Source organism: Patagioenas fasciata, chromosome 10 (assembly GCF_037038585.1).
Source record: "Patagioenas fasciata isolate bPatFas1 chromosome 10, bPatFas1.hap1, whole genome shotgun sequence".
NCBI lineage: Eukaryota > Metazoa > Chordata > Aves > Columbiformes > Columbidae > Patagioenas > Patagioenas fasciata.
In genome coordinates this window covers 15,874,037-15,895,170 of record NC_092529.1, presented here as the reverse complement: position 1 = coordinate 15,895,170, position 21,134 = coordinate 15,874,037, and the positions used below count along the sequence as shown (strand labels likewise).

Genomic DNA, 21,134 nt, shown 5'->3' with positions numbered 1-21,134 from the left:
TATGAGAAATGTTATTTGAATATAGGCATAAATGAAATATATGAAGAATAAGAAATCAGAGTAAGGTGAGAATTTAAACACTGGTACATAATGCAGAAGCACAGTAAGTGAAATTGATCAGTAAATACACCAGTTTATTCTTAGCAGCCAAAGATGACTTCAAGTGAATTTTCAAGTGGAAGAGGAAAAATCAAGGAAAATAAAATGCACTTTCACTCTCATCTTTATAGGTAAGCCACTGCTGGTGGCCTGTGGAAGTTTTGTAGGCTCTTAGTTACTTTGTATGTATCACTTTCCACTCTGCCTCAAGGAATTTAATTCCTGAATGAAGAATCTATTGTGATCTTGTCCTCTTTTGTTTTGTGGTCAGTTTTTGCCTTGAAAATAAAAGGAAAAGTGTTTGTGTTCATTTGTTTTTTAGGTAACTATTTTACCAAATGTACTTTCTTGAAAAATTTTGAAAAATTTTGACTCTTATTTCAAATTTTTTCTGTTCTGTGGAACAGCTGTATTTTGTTCGAGTCAGCTGAATATTTATCAGGAGAGATCAGAATTAGTCCCTTGAATGATTATAGATACTATTTTAATGTCTTCAGCAACTGTCTGTTTCTGTAACTAAGTCTTAATCTTTGTTCCTGGCAATAGCAGTAGTAATTTGCAAGTAGTAGAGAGGTGAACACTCGTACTACCGAAGTAGATGTAGTTCTATTGTATTCCGGTTTCCGTGGTTCTGCAGTGAGCTCGTCGGGCTCACAAGGAGGAGAGCAAAGACTTAAATTAGGCTGACAACAATCAGCAAGTGAAAATGGAAAAAATACCTTCTGTGCTTTTGGGAAATACCAGTTTTTCCTCTTTTGAGCTCTTCAATATATTTTTAATTAAAGTGAAAGGTAACATGAGGTCAAATCCTACTGAAGATAAGACGTGAGAGTGTTTTAATTTTACATGAATTACCCATTAGGTGAAAGTGAACAGGAAGCTCCCCCAGGAAGAGCGATTGCCAGCATGTTTCCTAAGAAGAGGATACCACTTACAGCAAAGCACAATGTTCCAGTAAATTCATTGTGCTCTATCACCTAAAGTTTAAAATTTATTGCTCATTCAGAAACATTAATAAGAATCTAGCACTTATTTATGGTTTTAATGTGACGTTAGTTTGTACTTGCCAGTATCATTTAGGAAACTAGCCTGTATTGATGCACAGGGGATTTTATTGTGTAAATCTATTGGCATTGTTTGGAATTTCCCTTGTTAATCTGCACTGTGTGGATGGTGAAAATAGCAACAGTGCTCAAAATGATGACACTAAAATTATTGCACCAAAACAATGAGTATTAAAGTAAAGCATAGGAAGCAGAAAAATAAGTTCAAAATTAAGTTAATATTGAAAACTAATGGAATTAAGTAAGGTGTGTTCTTATATCTGGTACATGGGCAGCTGCTTAAAGGAATGGCTCTGCTCTCTATTGTCGCATCACACATCTTACTCTTGCTTATCTGTAGCATTAATTTTGTGGTTAGACTAGTGATTTGCTTCACCTCCCTGTGTGTGGGATCACAGGAAAGTCTGGGAGCTGCAGAGCGGGCTTGGCCCTACCTGTGTAGACCAGGCACAAAGATGAGTACATGGCGGGGGATGGGGGGGGAGAGGGCATGTGATGATGAAAACCCCGCTAAACCACAGCATAGATCATCTCCCCGTTCATGGGAGTTCAATAGTGCCAGCTTTCTACTCCTGGTATTTTTCAGAAGTGCTTTCTGAAGAAATTGAAATTGAAAGCCCTTTTTCTACCACTGAGCACTTGTCATTAAGAAGCAATCTTTATTATTTATATAATAAATAGTGTCTGTGGAAGTGTAATTTCAGTTAACAATAACTGGGGAGGAAGGGGGAAGCTAATATAAACTACTCTTATTTCTTGTTATGTGTTAGATGAATCCCTCTAAGATTGTCCTTGGGTTCCTTTATTCTGTGTTCTGGGAAATTTGCATTAAAATCATCGTAGCTGTATGTGGAGTGTTTGCATTCTAAATATACTATTTTGTACTGGCTTTAAGTTTATTTCTGTTTTCAGAGACCTAATAGGATAAGGGTGTAGAGGGCAGTCCTCCCTTCTCTTGCTAAGTTCTGATGTTTCTTTTATGGCCTGTTCAATTAACAGAATCAGTAGTAGATCTGCTTTGTTTTCCTTTTCATATTATGTTCTTTGTGGCATATAGCATCTCTCCAGAACAGATGGCATCCTCTTAAAATTTAAACCAAGTAATTTTGCAATGAACTTAACCACTGTGAAATCTGAAGACAGACATCCCACCAGGGCTCCTGGGACTCTTAAGGTCTCCAGAAGCTTAACATTCCTTCAATATAATGTTTTTCTTAATTAAACGTGTAATCTTTGAAGCAATTCCAGAAAGATTTACTAAATAATTGCTGTACCTTTATTTCAGGAGGTAGCCTTGTTTCAGGCACTCCGAATTCTTCCTGTTGTTCAGTTATTTTTAGGTATTGTCCTGGCTTAACCCTCCACGAGCCTTATTGAAGTCTGAAACTTAAAATCTGGTACAGTTTGTATGAAGTGTGTAAGCCATGTGTAATACCTTAGAGTTGTGTCTGATATTTTAATACAGTTGCTAAAAAGGGAGATCAGTAACTTATACTAGTTGTCTTCTGCACTTGTGGAGACTTGTAGTCCAATCTACACTTAGTGTCCAAGTTACATATTAATGTTAAGGATTGTGGTGTTGTAGCAAAGCCTTCCAGAGTAGTCCTAAATACATGAGAAAGAACTGTTTCCTCTCTCACAATAACCAGTGCAGTGAGAAAGCTGCTTTCTCAGTTTCATCAGTACAAACATTCTGACTAAGCAGGAGATAAGGGAATGGGAGGGAAGTCTTTTGCACTCTAGGAGTGATAGGATTAGATCATTTCCATGTAAAATACAATTTTGTTTTTGATACGCGTGTTTGGAAAGATTAATTCTGTGCAAATCATGTTAGTAAAGAAGCAATCGTACCTTGCAAGCAACTTCGTGCTAGTAATTCTTTTAAATTCAAGCACAGCATCAGATTACTGGAACTGTTTTCTGTCTGTAGGCGACCTCTGTCCCTTGTCACGGAGTGCTGTTTATTGAATAGAACTGCTGGATTTCTAAACTTGGTTGATGTTGCTTGGCGAACTTCAGTTGATCTGTAGTAATGGATCAGTTCCAACAGAAAATCATGTAGTTCAAGTACAGATGTGAAATAGTTGCTTTTATTAGAAAACAAAGTTAGTTAGGATTGTGTTCATCCTTCTTTCTACTCTGGTAATGCTAGGTTATATCCCTTGTCTAAATCAATCTGGTTTTTAATTCTTCCTTCCCTACCCAGTGGAGTTATTTTTGCTGCCTCATCAACTTTCGATGAGTAAGGATGTAATTGTAGTACTGTTCTGACCGTAGAGTTTCCTTGTACTCCTTTGTCTTTCTTCATAGGGCTTAACTTTCTTGTCTTTTACTTGGTAATTCTGACCCTATCCTGGGGTTTTGTGTGTGGGGTTTTTTGTTTTAATTTTCATTTATTGGTGTGATTACTTGTGTAGCCTGTCTTTTTATTTAATCTCTGTTCATTTCATGTCTTAGGTGTATTTCCCCACTTTTTTTTTTTTTTTTTAGTCTGTTCTCATGCTGCCTCTACCTACATGTAAATATTCTCAGAACTTGCTTATGTTTCTCATACTATTGGCTGTTCGGTCAGGTGCTGTTTGCTTTTCTGTTTAATTTCTGTAAAACAGTGTCTTCAAACACTTGAGTGTCTTCCATCCATGTTTCTCTGTTTTGAAGTTTTATTTAAATTTCAAGGTCAGGGCCTGTGTTCTGGTGCAATATCATGGTGTTAAACATGCTTTTGTACCTTAAAAGCACAGTTTTTAGCATACATCAAATCGAAGACATAGTATCATGTTTTTAAGTAATATACAAGGACTGAACTGTTGGACTTTGTGTTAGCTTCTGCGCTTCCATCTGTTGCATGACTGTTGGAGGTGCTTGTTAAAAAATTATTAATTGTTGAGTTAAGCTACCAGGATTTATACCAGTCCTGGGAGAATTTGAGATGTGTAATTCTGCTATGAGAGATATATATATACATACAGGCACAAGCTATAGTTCTGAAGTTTGTTGTGGTTGCTGCTTTTTTGCCATTCATTACTGCCTGTGGTGACTTTTTTCCTTGCTAGGTGCTTTTTTCCTAAAATCAGTTTCTTCATCTGTGTTTCTGTATTTCAGAGCAAAATCTTTAGGTTGATATAAGGGAAGGATGCTGCAGGAGTTGGCGGGAGGGAAGCAGAGGGCTCTTCATTTTAGAAGAAATGTCAGCTTATCATGGAATATCCGTGAAACAACAGGCTTGTTAACAAGCCCAGGGGAACTGTCTTTGTATAGGTATATTTACACAGGCTGACCCAGATATTGTAGTGAAACATGCTTTAGATATACATAAAATGTATGTAACTTCAAAGTTGTCATTTTCTAGAATGAAAATACGCTGAACAAAAACATTTTAGGATCAACTGTTTCTTTTTTAAGTATTGTTTATGAAGATTGTTTTTTACAGATCGTACAGTGTTCCCAGGATTTTTTTTTTCTTTGAGTGGCTATAAAAGAGCTCTTAAAGTTGCTGGTGCAAGTTCACAAGTTAGCGTACCAGACAGGAGAAGTATGGTTTAGAAGACACAATGTGCATTTAGAAAAGGCTGATTATGTACAATGCTGAGTAGGAAGAGCAAGTACTTATAAAAATGCCAGCTCAGAAGAAAGCGTGAGTAGTATTTTCTCCATGGAATTTCTTCAATTTGGGTTCTTTACAGGGTTTAAAGTGTGTGTCAGTTATTTTCCAGTGTATAAAACTGAATGAGTTTGTACATAAAACTGGGTGGTAGAGTTGTCTTTTGCTTCCATTTGGCTCTTGGTTTAATTACAGGAGGTATTGGCTAAACTTTGTTTTCACTGTCTCACATTTTGTGACAAAGCAGCTAAAACGGAGATATTGCATCCTAATGCTGGAGTTGTTCTTGGGGAGCTTGTGGTACATGCAGAAGATTTTTTTTTTTTTTTTTTTTTCCTTGAAAACAGATACTTGCCATTTGTTTCTCTTCTCACTACTATTGTCTGGCTTCCTCAGTGACCAGTCTTTCAATGGATGCTGATAACTTAGTTTCTAGAGGTGTAGATATAGATTTCTTTGCTAATTAGGAGGATATGCTATTTTTATCTCTCTCTTTTTTTGTGTGCGTGTGTGTTGCATTGGCTTAACAGTTCTGCCCATTGTTTATGAACTAAATGATTTTCTCTCTGGATAAGATGCAAGTGAGTTTCAAAGGTTTAGCTGATTATCAGCTTGTACATGTCATTTTCACAGACTGGCAAAACAGGAAAAGTCACTTTCCTCTTTTGATACTCACTTTTGATCACTTCCACTGAAGTCAGTGGAAATTAAGAAAATCTTGCTGTCCCTGCAGAAATTATATATTTCTTCTTGTCAGAAGTGAGTTCGTTATTTTAACTATTTCTTCAGATATGCAGCCAGTTATATTTCAGTTTTGTAGATCAATTTGAGTGTAATATTTTCTTAAACACTTTTAAGTGTTGAAACTTTGTAGCACGTTGTCACAAGTGTAGGTAAGTTTCTTCCAGCAGCCTTACTTATGCATATTTCTTAAGGTGAGGTTCTTTCTATATAAATCTTTTATTAATTGTGTGTTATGTTTCTTTTCTGAGGACTTGTTCAGGGTTAGGTTAAACTAGAGGCATAGGACACAGCTCTTGGAGGCTGTCGGTGTCTGGAAATGTGGTGGTAGATGCTGCTGTTGCTGACTAAGGGTCTGGCTTTGGGAGAAAAGGAAGCAATAGCAGTTCTGGGTGAGAGCAGAAACCTGCTTTCTGGAGCTTTACACCCTTGATTTTGAAGTGTTTCTTCCTCCTGTAGGAATAGTGTGCAGTCCTGCCCCCTTCCTGGCAGACACAGAATTATAAGTAAATGAGGTGAGGGGGAGGGGGAGAGGGGCAGCTGCTTGCTGGGCTGATAGGAGAGGCAGGAAGGAGATGACTGAAGGGTGGTGCACAGAAGGTATAAATTCTTCATCCTAGAGTAGGGACAGAGTCGGGCCTAACAGAAACAAGTGACCTGCATTGCAGCCTCCAGAAACCTCCTTCCTGCTTTCCAGGAATCCACTGTACTGCCACTGCAGGACTGGATTTCGTATACGTGGCTGAAGGGCCTGGAGCTGACTCAATCTTCTGTGGGGCAAATAATATTTCCTGTTGAGTGGCTGGAGTTCCCATGTAACTTACTGGTACTGGGATAAGGCTGCTCATCAGAAACCAGTTGCATAGATTGAAAGTGCTTCAAGACCATCATCTAAATAGGAATATGTTTTAATGTCTAAATTACAACACTGAGGTCAGGAGATGAGAAGCATGAGACACCTCTGACTTCAAAGCAGTTGTTTATGGTATGAACTGCAGTTACATCTGTGACTGCAATGTGAACGCACCACTTCAACCAGTTAGCTTTCATGCTGCTAGTAGTGCAGCCACAGCAGCACAGAATTCAGCAATGTTGAAAAAACCTGCTTGAGAAACTGAGTCAATGTCTGAGCAGTAAGCCTGGCCTGAGCTCACCCTGCTGTGGTTACACTGTTTCTAGCAACAGCTGATTTCCTTTATTTAAAACTGGTGTTGCTGTCTCTGCCTTAGCTGTAGTAAAGTTGTGACTGCAGGAAAAGTTTATCCTTAAACTCCACTGCTTCTGTTTGTAAGCTGGACTGTGTCACCTGGTTGGCAGTCATTTATCATGTGTTTTAGAAACACGGGATGAAACAAGCTTTTTATGTCAGTATTGCAGATGCAGGTTCTTAACCTCGTTATGATAGTAGAAATAGTAATTAAGATACTTGGGTTTAAAACAAGTGATAGTTTTCTAGACATCTATATAGGAGCAAAATATTACATTCTTTGGTTGTTTGTGTGTGTTTGTTTCGTTTGGGGTGTTGTATGTTTCAGCGTTGTAAAGAGAAGCTGATAAGTACTGCTTTCAGGCAATTGCCATTTTAAATCTCATGTTGGTTTATTTTGGCAACACAACATTGGATTAATAATCTCTGAAAATATAAGGGTTACTGTTTAGCAAGAAATGGAGAAAAATGGAAAGAAAGAACAGCTCAAGTTTTAAAACATAAAAAATTATTGATGGGGTTGTCAAAGAATGTTTAGAATAATAGTGGAATCCCCTTTCATGAGGCAAATAAAGCTCCTGGGATGCTCTGTAGGGAATAATCCTATTCTGGTATGGGGTTATTTGCTGAGTCTTTTCTGTGTTTTGTGATGTGCTTATATATTTGTTATGAAAGCCTTGATCTCATGGTGGTAGCACTGCGGAGTTGGATAGTGTTTTAAATTAACATTTGTAGTAGTCATGCCTAATGTGCATTGGAAACATTGTGGTATTTTGAGGTCCCTTCCAGCCCCTAACTTTCAGTGATTCTGTGTGATTCTGCTTTGGCTGTATAATGCTAATAAGAGCAGTAATCCAATGAGAGTCGATGCTGTTTAATCCATCCATGCCGTTCCCTTTTGGCACCTTGTTTCTTTTTTTCTTTCTATTTTCGGTTCTGGTTTTATTATTATTCACTAAGTCCTGAATTCCCCTCTGTTGTGAGGTGCTTAATGAGTTCTTATGAAGGAAAAGGGAGGTTTGCTTTCATCTTGGATTTCCCTTCATTCTTGCAGATTTATTACTCCTGATAAAAGATGAGGTTTGTGTTTTAATATCTGCAGATAAACCTGAGTTAAGTTTTCCCCCTTTTTAATCTCATAATTATTAATTTAAGATGAAGGAGAAAATTAGGGTGAAGACAACATGGCACCCTTTTTTTTTTTTTCATGAAAGTAGGCTCATATGATTTCATTGGTCTGTGGTTTCATATTTGTTAGTAGTGATGCTTGAGAATAACAGCGTGCAGGACACAAACGTCCTTGCTTTGCTGGGGAGTCACCACATGTAGCTCACAGCACAAATAGTTGTATCAACCCAACAGAAGGTCAGATGTTATGTGGGATTGAAAATAGTCAGGGCTGTTTAAGCCTGCCCTGCTGCCAGAGGCAGCCAGTAGAAATCCATCCGGGAGTTAAGTAGCATTGCTTTCAGCAGGAGCTCAAGGGCTGTCTAGGGGGTTCAGATTTTATGCTTGATTTGAACCTGTTCATTCCAGATTCTGTATGTTAACACATGAACGTCAAAGATCATTTCCTCTCTTTCTTTAATGTTCGTTTGTTATTCTCCCTGTTTCTGCTTTTTCTCCACTAGCATCTCCATCCTGTAGCTGTGAAAGCTCCTGCATCAGCATGAGTAGAATGAAATTTAGTTGCTTTCAAGTTTCTCCTTATGTTGGTAAGAAATGCACCAGCCAGAGGAGACTCAGAATTTCTTCTGTGACTGTTGTGTGGGGCGATTGCTGTAGAAGGGCTTTCTCAGGAGTTTCCCGCTTTGTCCATTGTATGCAGTGTGGGAGACCTGTTTTCATGAAAATGTCAGTATATGGAAATCTATAAATGCTAGGACTTTTAAGTTGTAAGACAGAAGGTAGTTTGGAAAGATTTTAATAGGTTACTGACTGTAGGAGTGTTTTTCAGGAGTCAAAGTTGTTTTGCTCAAATATTCATTAGCAAGTGCTAACTGTGATACAAAATATATTTGCCATTCTGAGAAAAAGAGGTACCATTAAATGCTTTGAAGATGCATGGATACTGAACAGTTAATTACAAAACCTTTTTGAAAGGCCTTTTGTAACGGAAGGCAGATAATGCTGTGTACAATTGCTGTATGGTTTCAAGACTTGAAACTCTCCATCTTTTTTATTTTTTAGCTTTTCCCCTTTGTGAGCTCAGTGAAAACTTTAGGTACCATGTAGGCTGACTGGTAAATGGTATAGCATGCATGCATGTTTCACATTGAAGTTTGAAGTGGGTATTGGTTCTCTAAGGAAATGGCTTGCCCTGTTGTTAATGGCAATTGACTTGTGTGATATTGTTCTACTGTAATTATCTGAATAGTTATCATGCTTTAAATTCAGGAAGAAAAATAATACTGTATTACTTGCCCCATTTATTTTAGGATTGGCATACCAACATGAATGTCGTTTAGCAGACAAAGTTATGCTGCTTTTCTGTGGATTTAGGGCTAACTTGCCTACCTCTTAATTCTTGTGTTTTATGCAGGGTTCAGTGGTCTCAGTTTAAAGGCTATTTTATTTTCAAACTGGAGAAAGTTATGGATGATTTCAGAACCTCAGCTCCTGAACCAAGAGGGCCCCCCAATCCAAATGTGGAATATATTCCCTTTGAAGAGATGAAAGAAAGAATCCTGAAAATTGTCACTGGATTTAATGGGTATGTATAATTTGTTTTCTAAAATCAGAATAACAGAAATATTTTTCCAATTTTTAATTTAGTAGTTTGTGCTATCCGACTGTTCATTCTGCTTTCTCAAGTAGATGAGCAGAAGCACATATATACCTTGAAAATATGTTACAGTAGTTTCAGAACTTTCATTATTCTGTCTTTGATTGAAGTTATGACATCCTGTGACATGTTGGTTACTTCAGTTTTTTTAATATGTAGTTTTTAAGTAATAACCTTCAGTAAAGCATGGTATTACTATGTTTATTTAACAGGTAAAATAGATAATAAAGTCAGATTTCTTTGTATTTTGAAATATCTAATAAAAAGAAGTCTTTTGGTGTCCAATTCATAATTGCTTTGTGGCAGTTCAGTAGCTTTTGAAGAAGTAATGCATGTGATAAACATCGTGTGACCAGAAGGCAAGGTTTGCGTAGTTTTGAATTGCTAAATTGTGCCAGATTCAGATTCACAGACTGGATGATGCTAATCGAGAGACTTGTGGTGTTCGACCTATTGCTGACAGCATCTTAAAGTGTATACTCTGCTGCTTTAATAATTATGGAAGTTCTGTTTCCTTTAAAATAAAGCTCCTGTTTGTATGTGTGATTGTGTGGCTTGGGTGTGGTTTTTTTGTTTGTTTGGTTTTGTTCTTTCATTTGGTGTGTATTTTTTAATAGTTTATGTAGTATTTTTCTTGGGTTTAGCTGGATTACATACTTACCATAAGCTGACTCAGGCTGCTTGTGAGTCTCGGTGCTTACTTAAGGGAGACTTTTTCAGCATTTTTCTCAGCTTATTGGTAAATGGGCGTGCTGTAAAGCCTGCCTCCCTGCTACCCTAAACTTTCAGATTTAGAGCTGCTACCAACACATCTGTAGTATCATATTTTGATACTAGGCTAGTAATTTTTACTGTCACTCTTCCATACTACTTAATTTATTTGCAGTTTAAGTGTCTAAGTCAGGTCTCATCTCTACCCTACAACCCCAAATTGCTACTTGTGTAGGATACTTCTAAGAATGTGAAATACAGCTTGTTCTCAGCTACCCGGTATTTATACCAGGCCACTTCACTAAAGGAATTCAAAAACAAACCCATCCTTTATGCCGGAGTCTGCCTCTTTGCCGCCTCCCCCAGCTTTTTGTTAATGCTTCACTGCCCACAACATTTCTAATGTTCTCTCATGGAGACAGCTAATGAATGGGCTGCTGTTATCTTCTGTTGTTCCCAAGTGGACTAAACAAACCTCTGGTGACCAAGTGTGGAGCTTACTCTGGCTGCTTTCTTCTGTTGCTGTAACACCTCAAAGTGCTCAGCTTCCTTGTAGTTTGAAGTGAACCACCCAGTCTTTGAGGAAGTAAACTGTGTGCATTAGTTACCTTCAAATAATACAGTAGGATGTTTCAGAATCTAGGGTTGCAGAGTGGTTCATTTAGTAAATTGTACAGTTCCTATGGTGAGGATATGAGTGTTAAAGCTGAATCATGCAGAGATGTGTCCAAAAAGTAACAGCAGCAGGTTTTTGTTTGTGTGATTGGATATATTCAGGCTTCTTATTTAGAATTGTGGTATCACTTCAGGTTACCATAGTGCAGAAGAAAGCTGTTTGATGTGGCTTTATTAAGATGTTTTTATTGGTGTTTGTTTAAAAGAGTGGGGGAAAAAGAGTGCATTAAAGATAGCTAATTTTTGAAAACTTTTAAAAAAGTCGAAGTAGTAACAAATTTAGAATGACCCTTGTTTTGGGGTCTTCATACAGTGCCTTTAAAGAAATATCAAACTGTTTGTTTTAACCCTACTGCATCTTACTTAATGTTATGTAATATGCTTGCAGAGCCAGATTCTCTTCCTATACTTTAGAATTGCTTTGGAGTAGGAAGTTAAGACTTGCCATTGTCTTTATCTTTTGCTAGTGAAGCAGAAAGTTCCAAGGTAAGTTATTGGGTGATGTCAGATGACACAGGAGCCTTCACAGCATTAATAAAATAGACATATTTATAACAATTTTTCATTGTGTGTATTTTTACTATGATTTAAGATGGCTGTTATAAGTAGTTTCCCCAGATACCTATTGAATCTTGTCCATAAGATGAGTTTTTGGTTTGTAATTAATTCTGAACTGTAGTGCCAGGAAGTGCAGTTTTGAATGTTTTCGCACGGAATTTTAAGTGGTTACTGTAAGTAGGCAGATTAGGACTGTTAATGCTCTGAACTAGTTAAATTTCTGAGCATTTAAGATCAATTTTCATACTGCTCACGAACTTTTACATTGATGTTCATGCATAGACTTGCATCAATTTCAATTACTTATGTTTTAAAATCACGTTGTTACGCTATTTTAAAATAATAATTTTACCAAAAAGAATCCATGAGATGAAGTTAACTTTGGGTTTTGCCAACTCAATTTACAAGTGTTGAACAACTTAAATACAGAAGAGGTAATAGTGTGATACTTGGTGCCATCTGCTGCTCAATAAAGGAAGTTCAGTTTACTATGGAAAATTTTGGAGGGAAATGAATGAACTGGTTTTAGCTTTTGTTTAAACATCTTATGGCTGACAGTAAAATAGGAAGGCAGCTTTTAGTCTTGGATATATTTGCAGGCTGCACGATTTCTTATATGCTTATTTCCCCAAGTAGCCAGAACTGCATAGAGATTCACAACATAAATTTGTCTGAGTACTCTAGGTGTCCAGTTGGGTACAGCTAAATGCAAATTAGTGAGGCAGTGATTCTCCAGGATGTCTTACAGATTTGACTGATGAGAAAGAATTCAAAATTGTATACTGTGAAATTGTTGCTGTGAAATAAACTGATTGTGAATGGACAGTCTAGTCTATTAAAAAAAACTACAAAATCTCTTTAGTTATGGACTTCTCAACTCAAAATCAAAGTAGCCATCAGTGAGAAACAATAGATATAGTTATTGTTGTACCTGTGTGGAAAAGTTAACACATCAAGTAAATTCTTTATGACTGAGTTAGAGTTGGGGATTTCCTAAAGAGGGTACTGCACAGAAGCTGAACATCATGAAGAATGGGGTGTCACGAGGATTAATGGTTGGCCAAAAGTTGCCGAACAGCAGCACTATTTGATACTAAGGAAGCTTTAGGGAAATTAATAATGACAGAACCATTGTCAGGCTTAAGAGCCTTCATGTAATAAACTGAATTTAAAGGAACACTTGTTCCTAGTTTGTGCTGGTTTGTACCTATCAAATTTTGGGGATGGGGGAGGAGATACTTTGGATCGAAACAGGGCGAAATGTATTTTCCTGTGTGCCAAAACACTTGGTTTCTGCCATTTTACCTGCTTATAAGCAATAACATGTCAAAGCAGATGTCATGTTATAGCATTACTTTTTGCAAGTGTTTAATGTATTTAATGCTTTGCTTTATCAGCTGTATTCTAACTCTCCACAGCTGATTGATTGATGGATATTTAACTTTACTTTCTGTTCTTAGAAGTCAAGTAAACATGGGTTGGTATGGTGTAATTCAGTGTGAATAGCAAGGGAAGGCATGAACTAATAGGATAAATGTGAGATACCTTCTATGTTTTTTCAGGTAGCTGTGTTGGAACTAGGGCTAAGGGTGGCTGCATTGTAGTTCACCTCCTTATTGTTTTCCACTTGAGGATTATGACTTCCTCAGTAATATAATAGACAGTTCTGAAAAGCGTAATTAAATGTTTGGTACTTGATCTCTCTCTGATTACTGCTTGATATTAGTTAAAGTGTCATGTGGTGTGATTGATCAGAGCTGTCCTGCCCTGCTTGCGCTGAAGTAGTAGTGGATCTGTGCATCTTTAAGATGTGGCTTTTTAGCTAATGAACTAAACTAGAGATACATCTTGTGGTAGGTAACGGAATAGACTTAAGATACTGTGTACTGCATTTCTCAGAAAGTAATAAAAGTTGAATTTATTGCTCTGGTTGTGGTGTATCAGTCTTATTTCCAATCAAGAAATGGTTCTTAAGTATCCAATTGTACCAAATATTATTTTTAGATGAATTTTTGAAATGTTCATGGCTTCAACTTCAAATAGTTAACTGTAAAAATGCATGATTCCTTATTATTTTATTGACATAACTTTCAAAGTATTTACTATTTTGTCAAAAGTCGCAGAAGTTTGTTAAAATGTGACACTGTGAATTTGCAATGAAAGTGTATGATAGGTAACTGGTATGTGTATGTCAAGTATTGTTTGTCTGAAAGGTCAGTTGCTCCTTCAAGTGAGGATGAAGTTGAGTGCAGAAATGTCAGAAAATAAAGTGTGAATGTGATGCTTATAGATTTTTATATATCTACCTATCTCGTACTCTGAGTTTAATTGTTGTTGCTGAGCTGTTCCTTGATAGATAAGTATACTATACAGTTGTGGCAAAACGGAGTATTTGTAACAGCTGAAGTATAATGGTTTTGCTAATGCCAACATTTAATGCTTTTTCTGTAAATGTATTTTGTAAAACATGAAATAAAGTACAAGTTGAGAAAATTTTAGCTCTAATGTGTATGACTCAAATTTGTTTTGAATTGCTTAACATTTCTGTTCTGTATATTTGAATAATAAATACAGCCTTAAACTATTTTACTGTTGATTATCTGATTTCCTCTTCATTGTTTTAATGAATTGCTTTGAGTGTGGGGTGTTGTATTTAGAATTCTACTTAAGGGTATTATGGTGGTGAGCACAGAAGACAGAGCTTTGTTACCTCAGTATACGAGACAGGGAAAAATAAGGCCTTGAGTTACTACTGTATGGTGCTAATGATGACAGATTTCAGTACTGTTTGCTTTCTGTCTTCTCACTAAGGAGGAGAAAGCAATAATGTTGTTGCTTCCTAGCAATATTCTAATTAAAATAAAATTAAATTGTTATAAATCTATTTCATTGCAGCATCCCCTTCACTATTCAGCGACTCTGTGAGTTGCTGACAGATCCGAGGAGGAATTACACAGGAACAGACAAATTTCTAAGAGGTGTGGAAAAGGTATGTATTTTTCTGAGAGAACACAACTAGTCGCAGCCACCACTTAAATTCTGAATTACTCCTAAAGGTCTGTTGGTTTGATTATGGCTCACAGCCATAGTATAGCTAATAGCTAGTCCAAGTGTATGAGTTTGTTTCATACCTTTTAACGTCAAAAAGCAATTTTAAAATAACTGATTTAAGACATAAAAATAAGTCTCTGAGCTCTAACTGTTGTGTTTTCTAATCACTGTGTGGTGCTCAAACTGTAGTTTGTGGAGAGCATAAGGTCACTTTTTAAAGAGTCCTAGCTAGAAATAGTCATCAAATTATTTCAACTGATTATTTGGTTTTGATCAGATGTTTCCTTCCGCATTTGGATTCAGATTAGATGCAGTAGGTGAAGAAAGGAGGCTCCCTCGCTCCAGTGTGTTTCGTCCTTGTCTAGAGGACTGTGCCTTTGTAAAAGCTCACTGATGTCATGTAACGGTATTTTGTAGCTTATGTCAGAATGTGGAATCTTTCCAAAGCAGATAAGTCTTTGAGGATGTGGTTCCACGTAGGATTTTCTAAATGGCAAAATTGGTTTGAGGTTCCTATGTAAGCTCTTCAGTTGAAGAAGGGTTAACTTTTAAGTGGGTTTGTTTTCACTGTTACAGTGGGCACAGTCAGGTTTATTGTTGCAGCTTCAGCTGGCTCTGTGGAAAAAGCCCCTCTGTATAATTTAAGTACTGATTTGAAGAGAGGAACTTAACTAATTTTAAAGCTAGGTTTCTGGATGTTAAAATCAATTTAGTTGGCAGTGCCATTCAAGAGGGTGAGGTGCCTAAGTAAAATACATTGAATTAATAATGATTTCTGTCCTTCATTTATGTGGGGCCAAAATAATTTAACATCTAATATGTGGCCATGCCAAAAATAGCTAATGGTGCTTGCAAACTTCTGAATGCAGGACTTGTGCACAAATAGAGCATTTCTGTAGCAATTCAGGAGTTTTTCTGCATTTCAGAATAGTTTGTTTTCTGTAGAAACTACAAATGCTTTGGCCTGAGGTTTAATGTGCTGGTCTTGTTTTGACAATAACCCACCTATGAAAATATTGGCTTTTAGTGTCATTATGGCCTGACCACGCAAAGAGGGAGAGGAGACACTTTTTATGTATTTGTAATCTGTTGGTAGCTTTCAACCCAATTTTCTGTAGAGATACTTTAACAGATAAGACCGAAATCATGTAACCTGTTAAGTTTTGCAGTGTTTTCAGGAGCTGAAGTTTCTATTTCTGAACTCTTAATATGTTGTTTGTGCATTACAGAATGTCATGGTTGTCAGCTGTGTGTATCCATCTTCAGAGTAAGTATAATCTTTTTCCTGAAACTTTCAGCTTGCGTTGGTAGAGAATGTGTACATGTGTATCTAGCATTTCTCTTGCTCTGGTAGTTGTATCCAAAAGACAGACACGCAGAGTTCTGTTCTCATTGTCAGTAGTTAAGTCAAGAGTAGTGGTAGTGGTCTGCAGGTGCTACCTGTAGTAACATGGAAATGAACAAACAGCTTTGGAATCAGATGTAGTTCAGTATTATTCTCAGATGCTAAGCTGGGTTTTTTTATACCCTAGCTGGGGATGGAAAAACGGATACCCCTTGATAGCAGTTGGTGTGAATATATGTCCTGGCCTATTTTCTCAGTATAATGTAAAGGTGGAGAACCCATTGAGAACTGACAGTGGGGGGACTATTTAAGTTGGGGAGGGAATTTGTGCAATCTTTAAAGTAATTTAAAGTTCCTTTATTCATAACATTCTAATTCTTACCTTTTTGTTGTTAGGAAAAATAATTCCAATAGCTTAAATCGAATGAATGGTGTTATGTTCCCAGGAAATTCGCCAGGGTACTCTGACAGGTAAGTTTACTTTGGGGAGTTAACTTTTTCTGGATAAAAGCAAGGTGGTTCTGGAAGCACCTGGTTCAGATCCTTTGTCATTACCTATTCTGATCCCAAATAAGTAGCCTCAAAAATGGGGTGTGACATGGAATACTGGGGGAAGGAGGGAAGAGGAGGCATGAAGACACACAATGTACTCTATTTTTTATGTGCTTGTAACCTCATTGTTTAGAATATATTTTCGTTATTTTGAAGTGTTTAGGTTTTTCTTGCATGTTGTAGGCAAGGAATTTTGTTCTGTTTTGTTGTTCTTTTAAAACAAGGTTATAGCTGCTTTCTGCCTGTTAGGAACAAATTACTATATGGGTTAATTTTTTTGTTGTTGTTCTTAAAGATCTAATGTAAATGGTCCTGGAACACCCAGACCAGTAAATCGACCGAAGGTTTCTTTGTCAAATCCTATGACAACAAACGGTTTGCCAGACAGCACGGAACACAAAGAATCAAGCTCTCCGCAATCGGAAGATAAAAAACACAGGTTTGTGGGGAGGAATGTATTTTGAGTTTTTATTATTCTCAGATTTTTCCACTTGCATTTAAAAAAAAAAGAGAGAGAATGGCTATCTAAGGTATGCATAATTAAGTCTTAGTATATGAGTATCTGCAGCAGGATTTGATATGTATCTGCTACTCTTTACACTGTCTAGATAATTATTAGCTCAAATTTCCACAGTGGCAGTAACACATCTCATAAGTGTATAGGATGTATAGAAAAAAGGAGTGAACAAGAGTTCAGAAATTCACAGTTACTGTATTTGTGTCAGGATATTAAGCTCTAACCAGATACGATATTTCATAGACATTTGCCATTGATTCTCACAGTAAGAACTGTCTGTAATTTGGACCTACCAGAGTAGCCTGATCACTCTGCATTTTCTTTGGCAACCAGGTGAAGGAGGAGTGATGGCTTTGAGGTTCTGTTGTGTAATAAGTGAAGCAGGTTCTACTGTTACCTTTTGTGCAGTATTTAACTTGAAATAGCTGCTACTTTTTCTTAAGTGTGTCAGAGTGGTTTCCTTCAGTAAAAACTGCAGCTGGTTTTGTTGTTTATAGTGAATCACCAGCATCTGAATCAGAAGGTGCTCAGAGCAGCCCAGTAAAAAATAAGCATTCTGAAGATGATCCAACAGAAGCAGAAGGACGTGAGGTAAAAAGACTCAAGTTTGACAAGGAAGGAGAAGCCAGAGATGCACCCAACCAAACTGCCTCCAGTGAAGGCTCCTCAGGCATGGGGGAAGAGACAGAAACATCCTCTACATCTCAGGATAAAGACAAAGATACTACTTGTGCCACACAGCACTGTAGAGAGGAAGAGGAGGAAGGTATTTCAGGGTGGTTTTTTTTTATTATTATCTTTGTGCATTTTCCAAGGGGATTTTCTGTGCTTGAGGCTGGTGCTGTTGGGATTGCTGAATGCCTCCAGTTGTTCATAAAGGTGAACTGCTTGTTCATACTTCAGTTTCACATAGTTCAGCAATTCTGTTATTTCTTTTTTTTTCCTCTGTCCTACATCTGTATTTGAAAACTTAGGATAGTTAAAATCATCTTAGGCCATAGATTACAGGAGGATGGTAATGATGCACTGAGAATTCAGGAATCCTCATTCAGGGTATCATCAGGTGTTCTCATCTCTTTTTCAGAAGGGGGATGGGTCATATCTACATTTGACTGTCTGTATTAATAAATTACAGAAATATGGACATAACATTTTGTTCTTTCACTGAGGAGGCTGAGCAACAATCTCTCCTGATTCTATTAGAACAACAAAAATTACCCCACTCTAAGGCATGCCTTGTACCTGATGATGAAAGATAACTGCAGTTAAGAGAATGATCTATTTTTTACGTATTCCTTTTAATATTTATTTTTTTGCAGCTCACATGTTTCTTAAATGTTCCTCTAGATCATGGGGGATGTACACTTGAAACAGTAATGTTTTCAACATGTCTAAAAAGACTGCTGCTGAAGATAAAAGGAGGAATGTGGGGAAGCAAGAAGTTGTTACTTGTTAGACTGTCTTCATTTACTGAAATATAATTAAGTGAAACTACCTATTTAATTTTTAAAAATGACTTTATGGTATATTAGGATAGTTTGGCTATCCTGGTGAAGGTGGCTAATACTAATAAAATTGAGGATTGTGGGTTTTTCCTATCCTTGGCTGTGTTGTAGAAGCACTGCTCAGCATAGCTGGGAATGGAAAGTAGCAGGATTAAGATTTGTTAAAAAATGCCTTAGTAATACTTTACTTTCACTATTTTTAGAGTCCCTGTCTCCCAGAACTGTTGGTCCAGACAGAAAAGATCAAGAAAAAGACACTGAATCCTCAGCTGTGAATGAAGAGACCTCAGAGGAGAGCAATCCAATGGAGGAGTCTGATCAGTCTCAGGCTGAGAAGGATTTACACTCAGATGACAGTGAAATTAGTGGATCTGCCAGTAGTGGAGCTGACTGCAGTGAAACAGAAGAGTTGGGGTCCGATGCAAGCGAAACACCAGAAACTTCGTCAGAGACCCCCATGGAAAACAGCGATGAAGCCACAGAAGTTGCAGATGAACCTATGGAGCAAGACTAATTTAAATACACTTAGATGCAGTATTTTCCGTAAGGCTCCAGTTTTACACTGTATAAATAATTTTATGTAATAAAGTGGACCTTTAGTTTTACAAAAAAGAAGCAGGTTGTAAAATAAACTTCTCCATGGATTGAACCTTGAAAGAGTTGTACATGATAAGAACTGTGAATACCAGCTCCTTCAGGTCCTGCTTACCGCTGAACTTTCGTTTGGTCAAATCAGTGGTTTGTGTATAGTTTTTTTTATTTAGAATAAAAGTTTTTAAACTGGAAGGTAATTATAATTTTGACAACTTTTTTGGAGATTACCACACCTAGTTGTATGTAAGCAAGAAAGCTTTTTGTCTTGTCTTTTTCTGACAGCTGTAGCAGTTACTTCATATTTTGGTTACAGTTTCAACATTTGACCTGTGAAATATGGGGTTTCATGGTGGTTTCCAGATTTTTATTTAATTACACACTATGAAACCTTATGTTGTGTGTTTAAAATGTTACATTTCACACACACACATATGCACGCATGCACTAGTATGTGTACCCTCACTGTTCTAAGGGGGAAATGGTCTATTTTTCTGTTTCTATAAAAGATAGATACAGCAAATACTTTTTCTATAGGAGAAGACAGAGTTCACATCTCAAGGCACTCTGTTTTGCCTCTGGAAAACAAACCAAATGAAATCTGGCCCCTATGAAACCCTGGAAATATTAACATTGTTGAAAACACCAGAGTAAACACATTCCAAGAGAACTGTTCGGATGACAACATTTTTGTATACTTCTGAGGTGCCTGAGTGAAAGGATTTCATTTATTTATGAGCAAATGTGCTTTATGTTGAGAAAGTTGTAATCAAAACATTAGCTTCAACTTTTATAGAAGAAATGTTTGAAAATACGATAAGAAAATATCTTGGAAGAAATGAACAGGTACTTGCCTTTTTGAGTGCTTCTTGGAGCATTGTGAATATTGTAGCGAAGTCTCAAAGTTATTTTAAGGTTTGCGGATGGCATCGGTATGATCACACCACTGTATTGGAAGAATTAATACATGACCATAGTGATGTACCTGAGCTAAACAACTTAAAGGTTTAGGGGTGCATAGAAATCACCATGATTTGTACAACATTTTGGGAGTGAACTGAATATTTTTGAACATGCTACTTTGACAGCCAGTGTTACATTTTTTCCAGACCAGCTCAAAGCACAAACTACTGCTTTAAACTCTGGATATTTTCTGGTTCCCATATTTAAAGACATGCAAGCTGCAACCTCCCGGTCACAATTACTGGCTGCCAAATTTATACCTGTTTCTTCAACTGTACCTTTTTGATATTTAGAATTTTTAAATTTCTGTAAAGTAGATTTTTGTAGATTGTAATGAGTGCTCACTGCCATTGTGAAACGGTATATAATTGTATAATTTCTGTGTGTAAACCGAATGCTTGGGCTTTCAATACAGTATTCATATAAAGCAATAAATATTAATGTTATGAAATATCTGAGTAAATTTTTATCAGAATTGTCCCTCTTTGGTTTTTAAGTTCACATACCTGAAGTACAAAAATGACCTCTGAAGTGCATGCTAATAGTTTCTTGTATTGCGGGGTGTGCTTTGTATCATTTGGGGGAAATCTAGGTTTTGATTAACACCAGAATAATTTGGCTCAGTTGGAGTATTTATGAAGTTATTTCTTGCTGACATTACCTGTCAAGTTGTAAACAGACAGGATTAAGGGAGGTGCTTGCCAAAAGATAAAAATCCTATTGATTGAGAACCCCTTAAAGAAGGAAAGCTGTACTTTGACTCATTTTCATTGTGCTTAAGGGTTGGATGTGTATTATAAAATTAAAAGACTAAACCAAAATGTTGAAATTAGGTAAGTTTAAAAATACCAATAACATCTTACATTTCTTTTTTTTTTTTTTTTTTTTTTTGGTGGGAATATATTGCCAATGAGAACAAAATTTTAAAATTTCTAAGTTTAGAGATCTCTGAAATTTTATTTAGACTGTTTATTTGTGACAATATTGTCAATAAACTTGTTCTTTAAGCACCTGTGACCTTTTGATATGTTTGTTTTAGCAGCACTAGTGTCACTTCCTGTAAGGACTTACAGAAGAACTTGGAGGTGTGGATCCATTTATGTATCTGCAACTCTTTTGTTCTGCAGTGGCTAATGAAAATGGAAATAATGCTTTAACATCACAGTAAG

At 36.8% G+C, this 21,134-nt stretch overlaps 1 protein-coding gene across 1 annotated transcript in view; it reads left to right on the top strand.

The window, feature by feature from the left end:
* The window catches only part of PPP4R2 (protein phosphatase 4 regulatory subunit 2), a 30,285-nt gene extending 9,869 nt beyond the window's left edge, over positions 1-20,416 (top strand). Inside the window, exons 3-9 of the mRNA XM_065845554.2 lie at positions 9,255-9,425; positions 14,337-14,430; positions 15,722-15,759; positions 16,234-16,308; positions 16,685-16,828; positions 17,404-17,672; positions 18,615-20,416. Of these exons, the coding sequence (XP_065701626.1) occupies positions 9,255-9,425; positions 14,337-14,430; positions 15,722-15,759; positions 16,234-16,308; positions 16,685-16,828; positions 17,404-17,672; positions 18,615-18,925 (1,102 nt within the window). The 3' untranslated portion in view covers positions 18,926-20,416. The remainder of the gene's footprint in view (positions 1-9,254; positions 9,426-14,336; positions 14,431-15,721; positions 15,760-16,233; positions 16,309-16,684; positions 16,829-17,403; positions 17,673-18,614) is intronic.
* Positions 20,417-21,134: the final 718 nt, after the last annotated feature.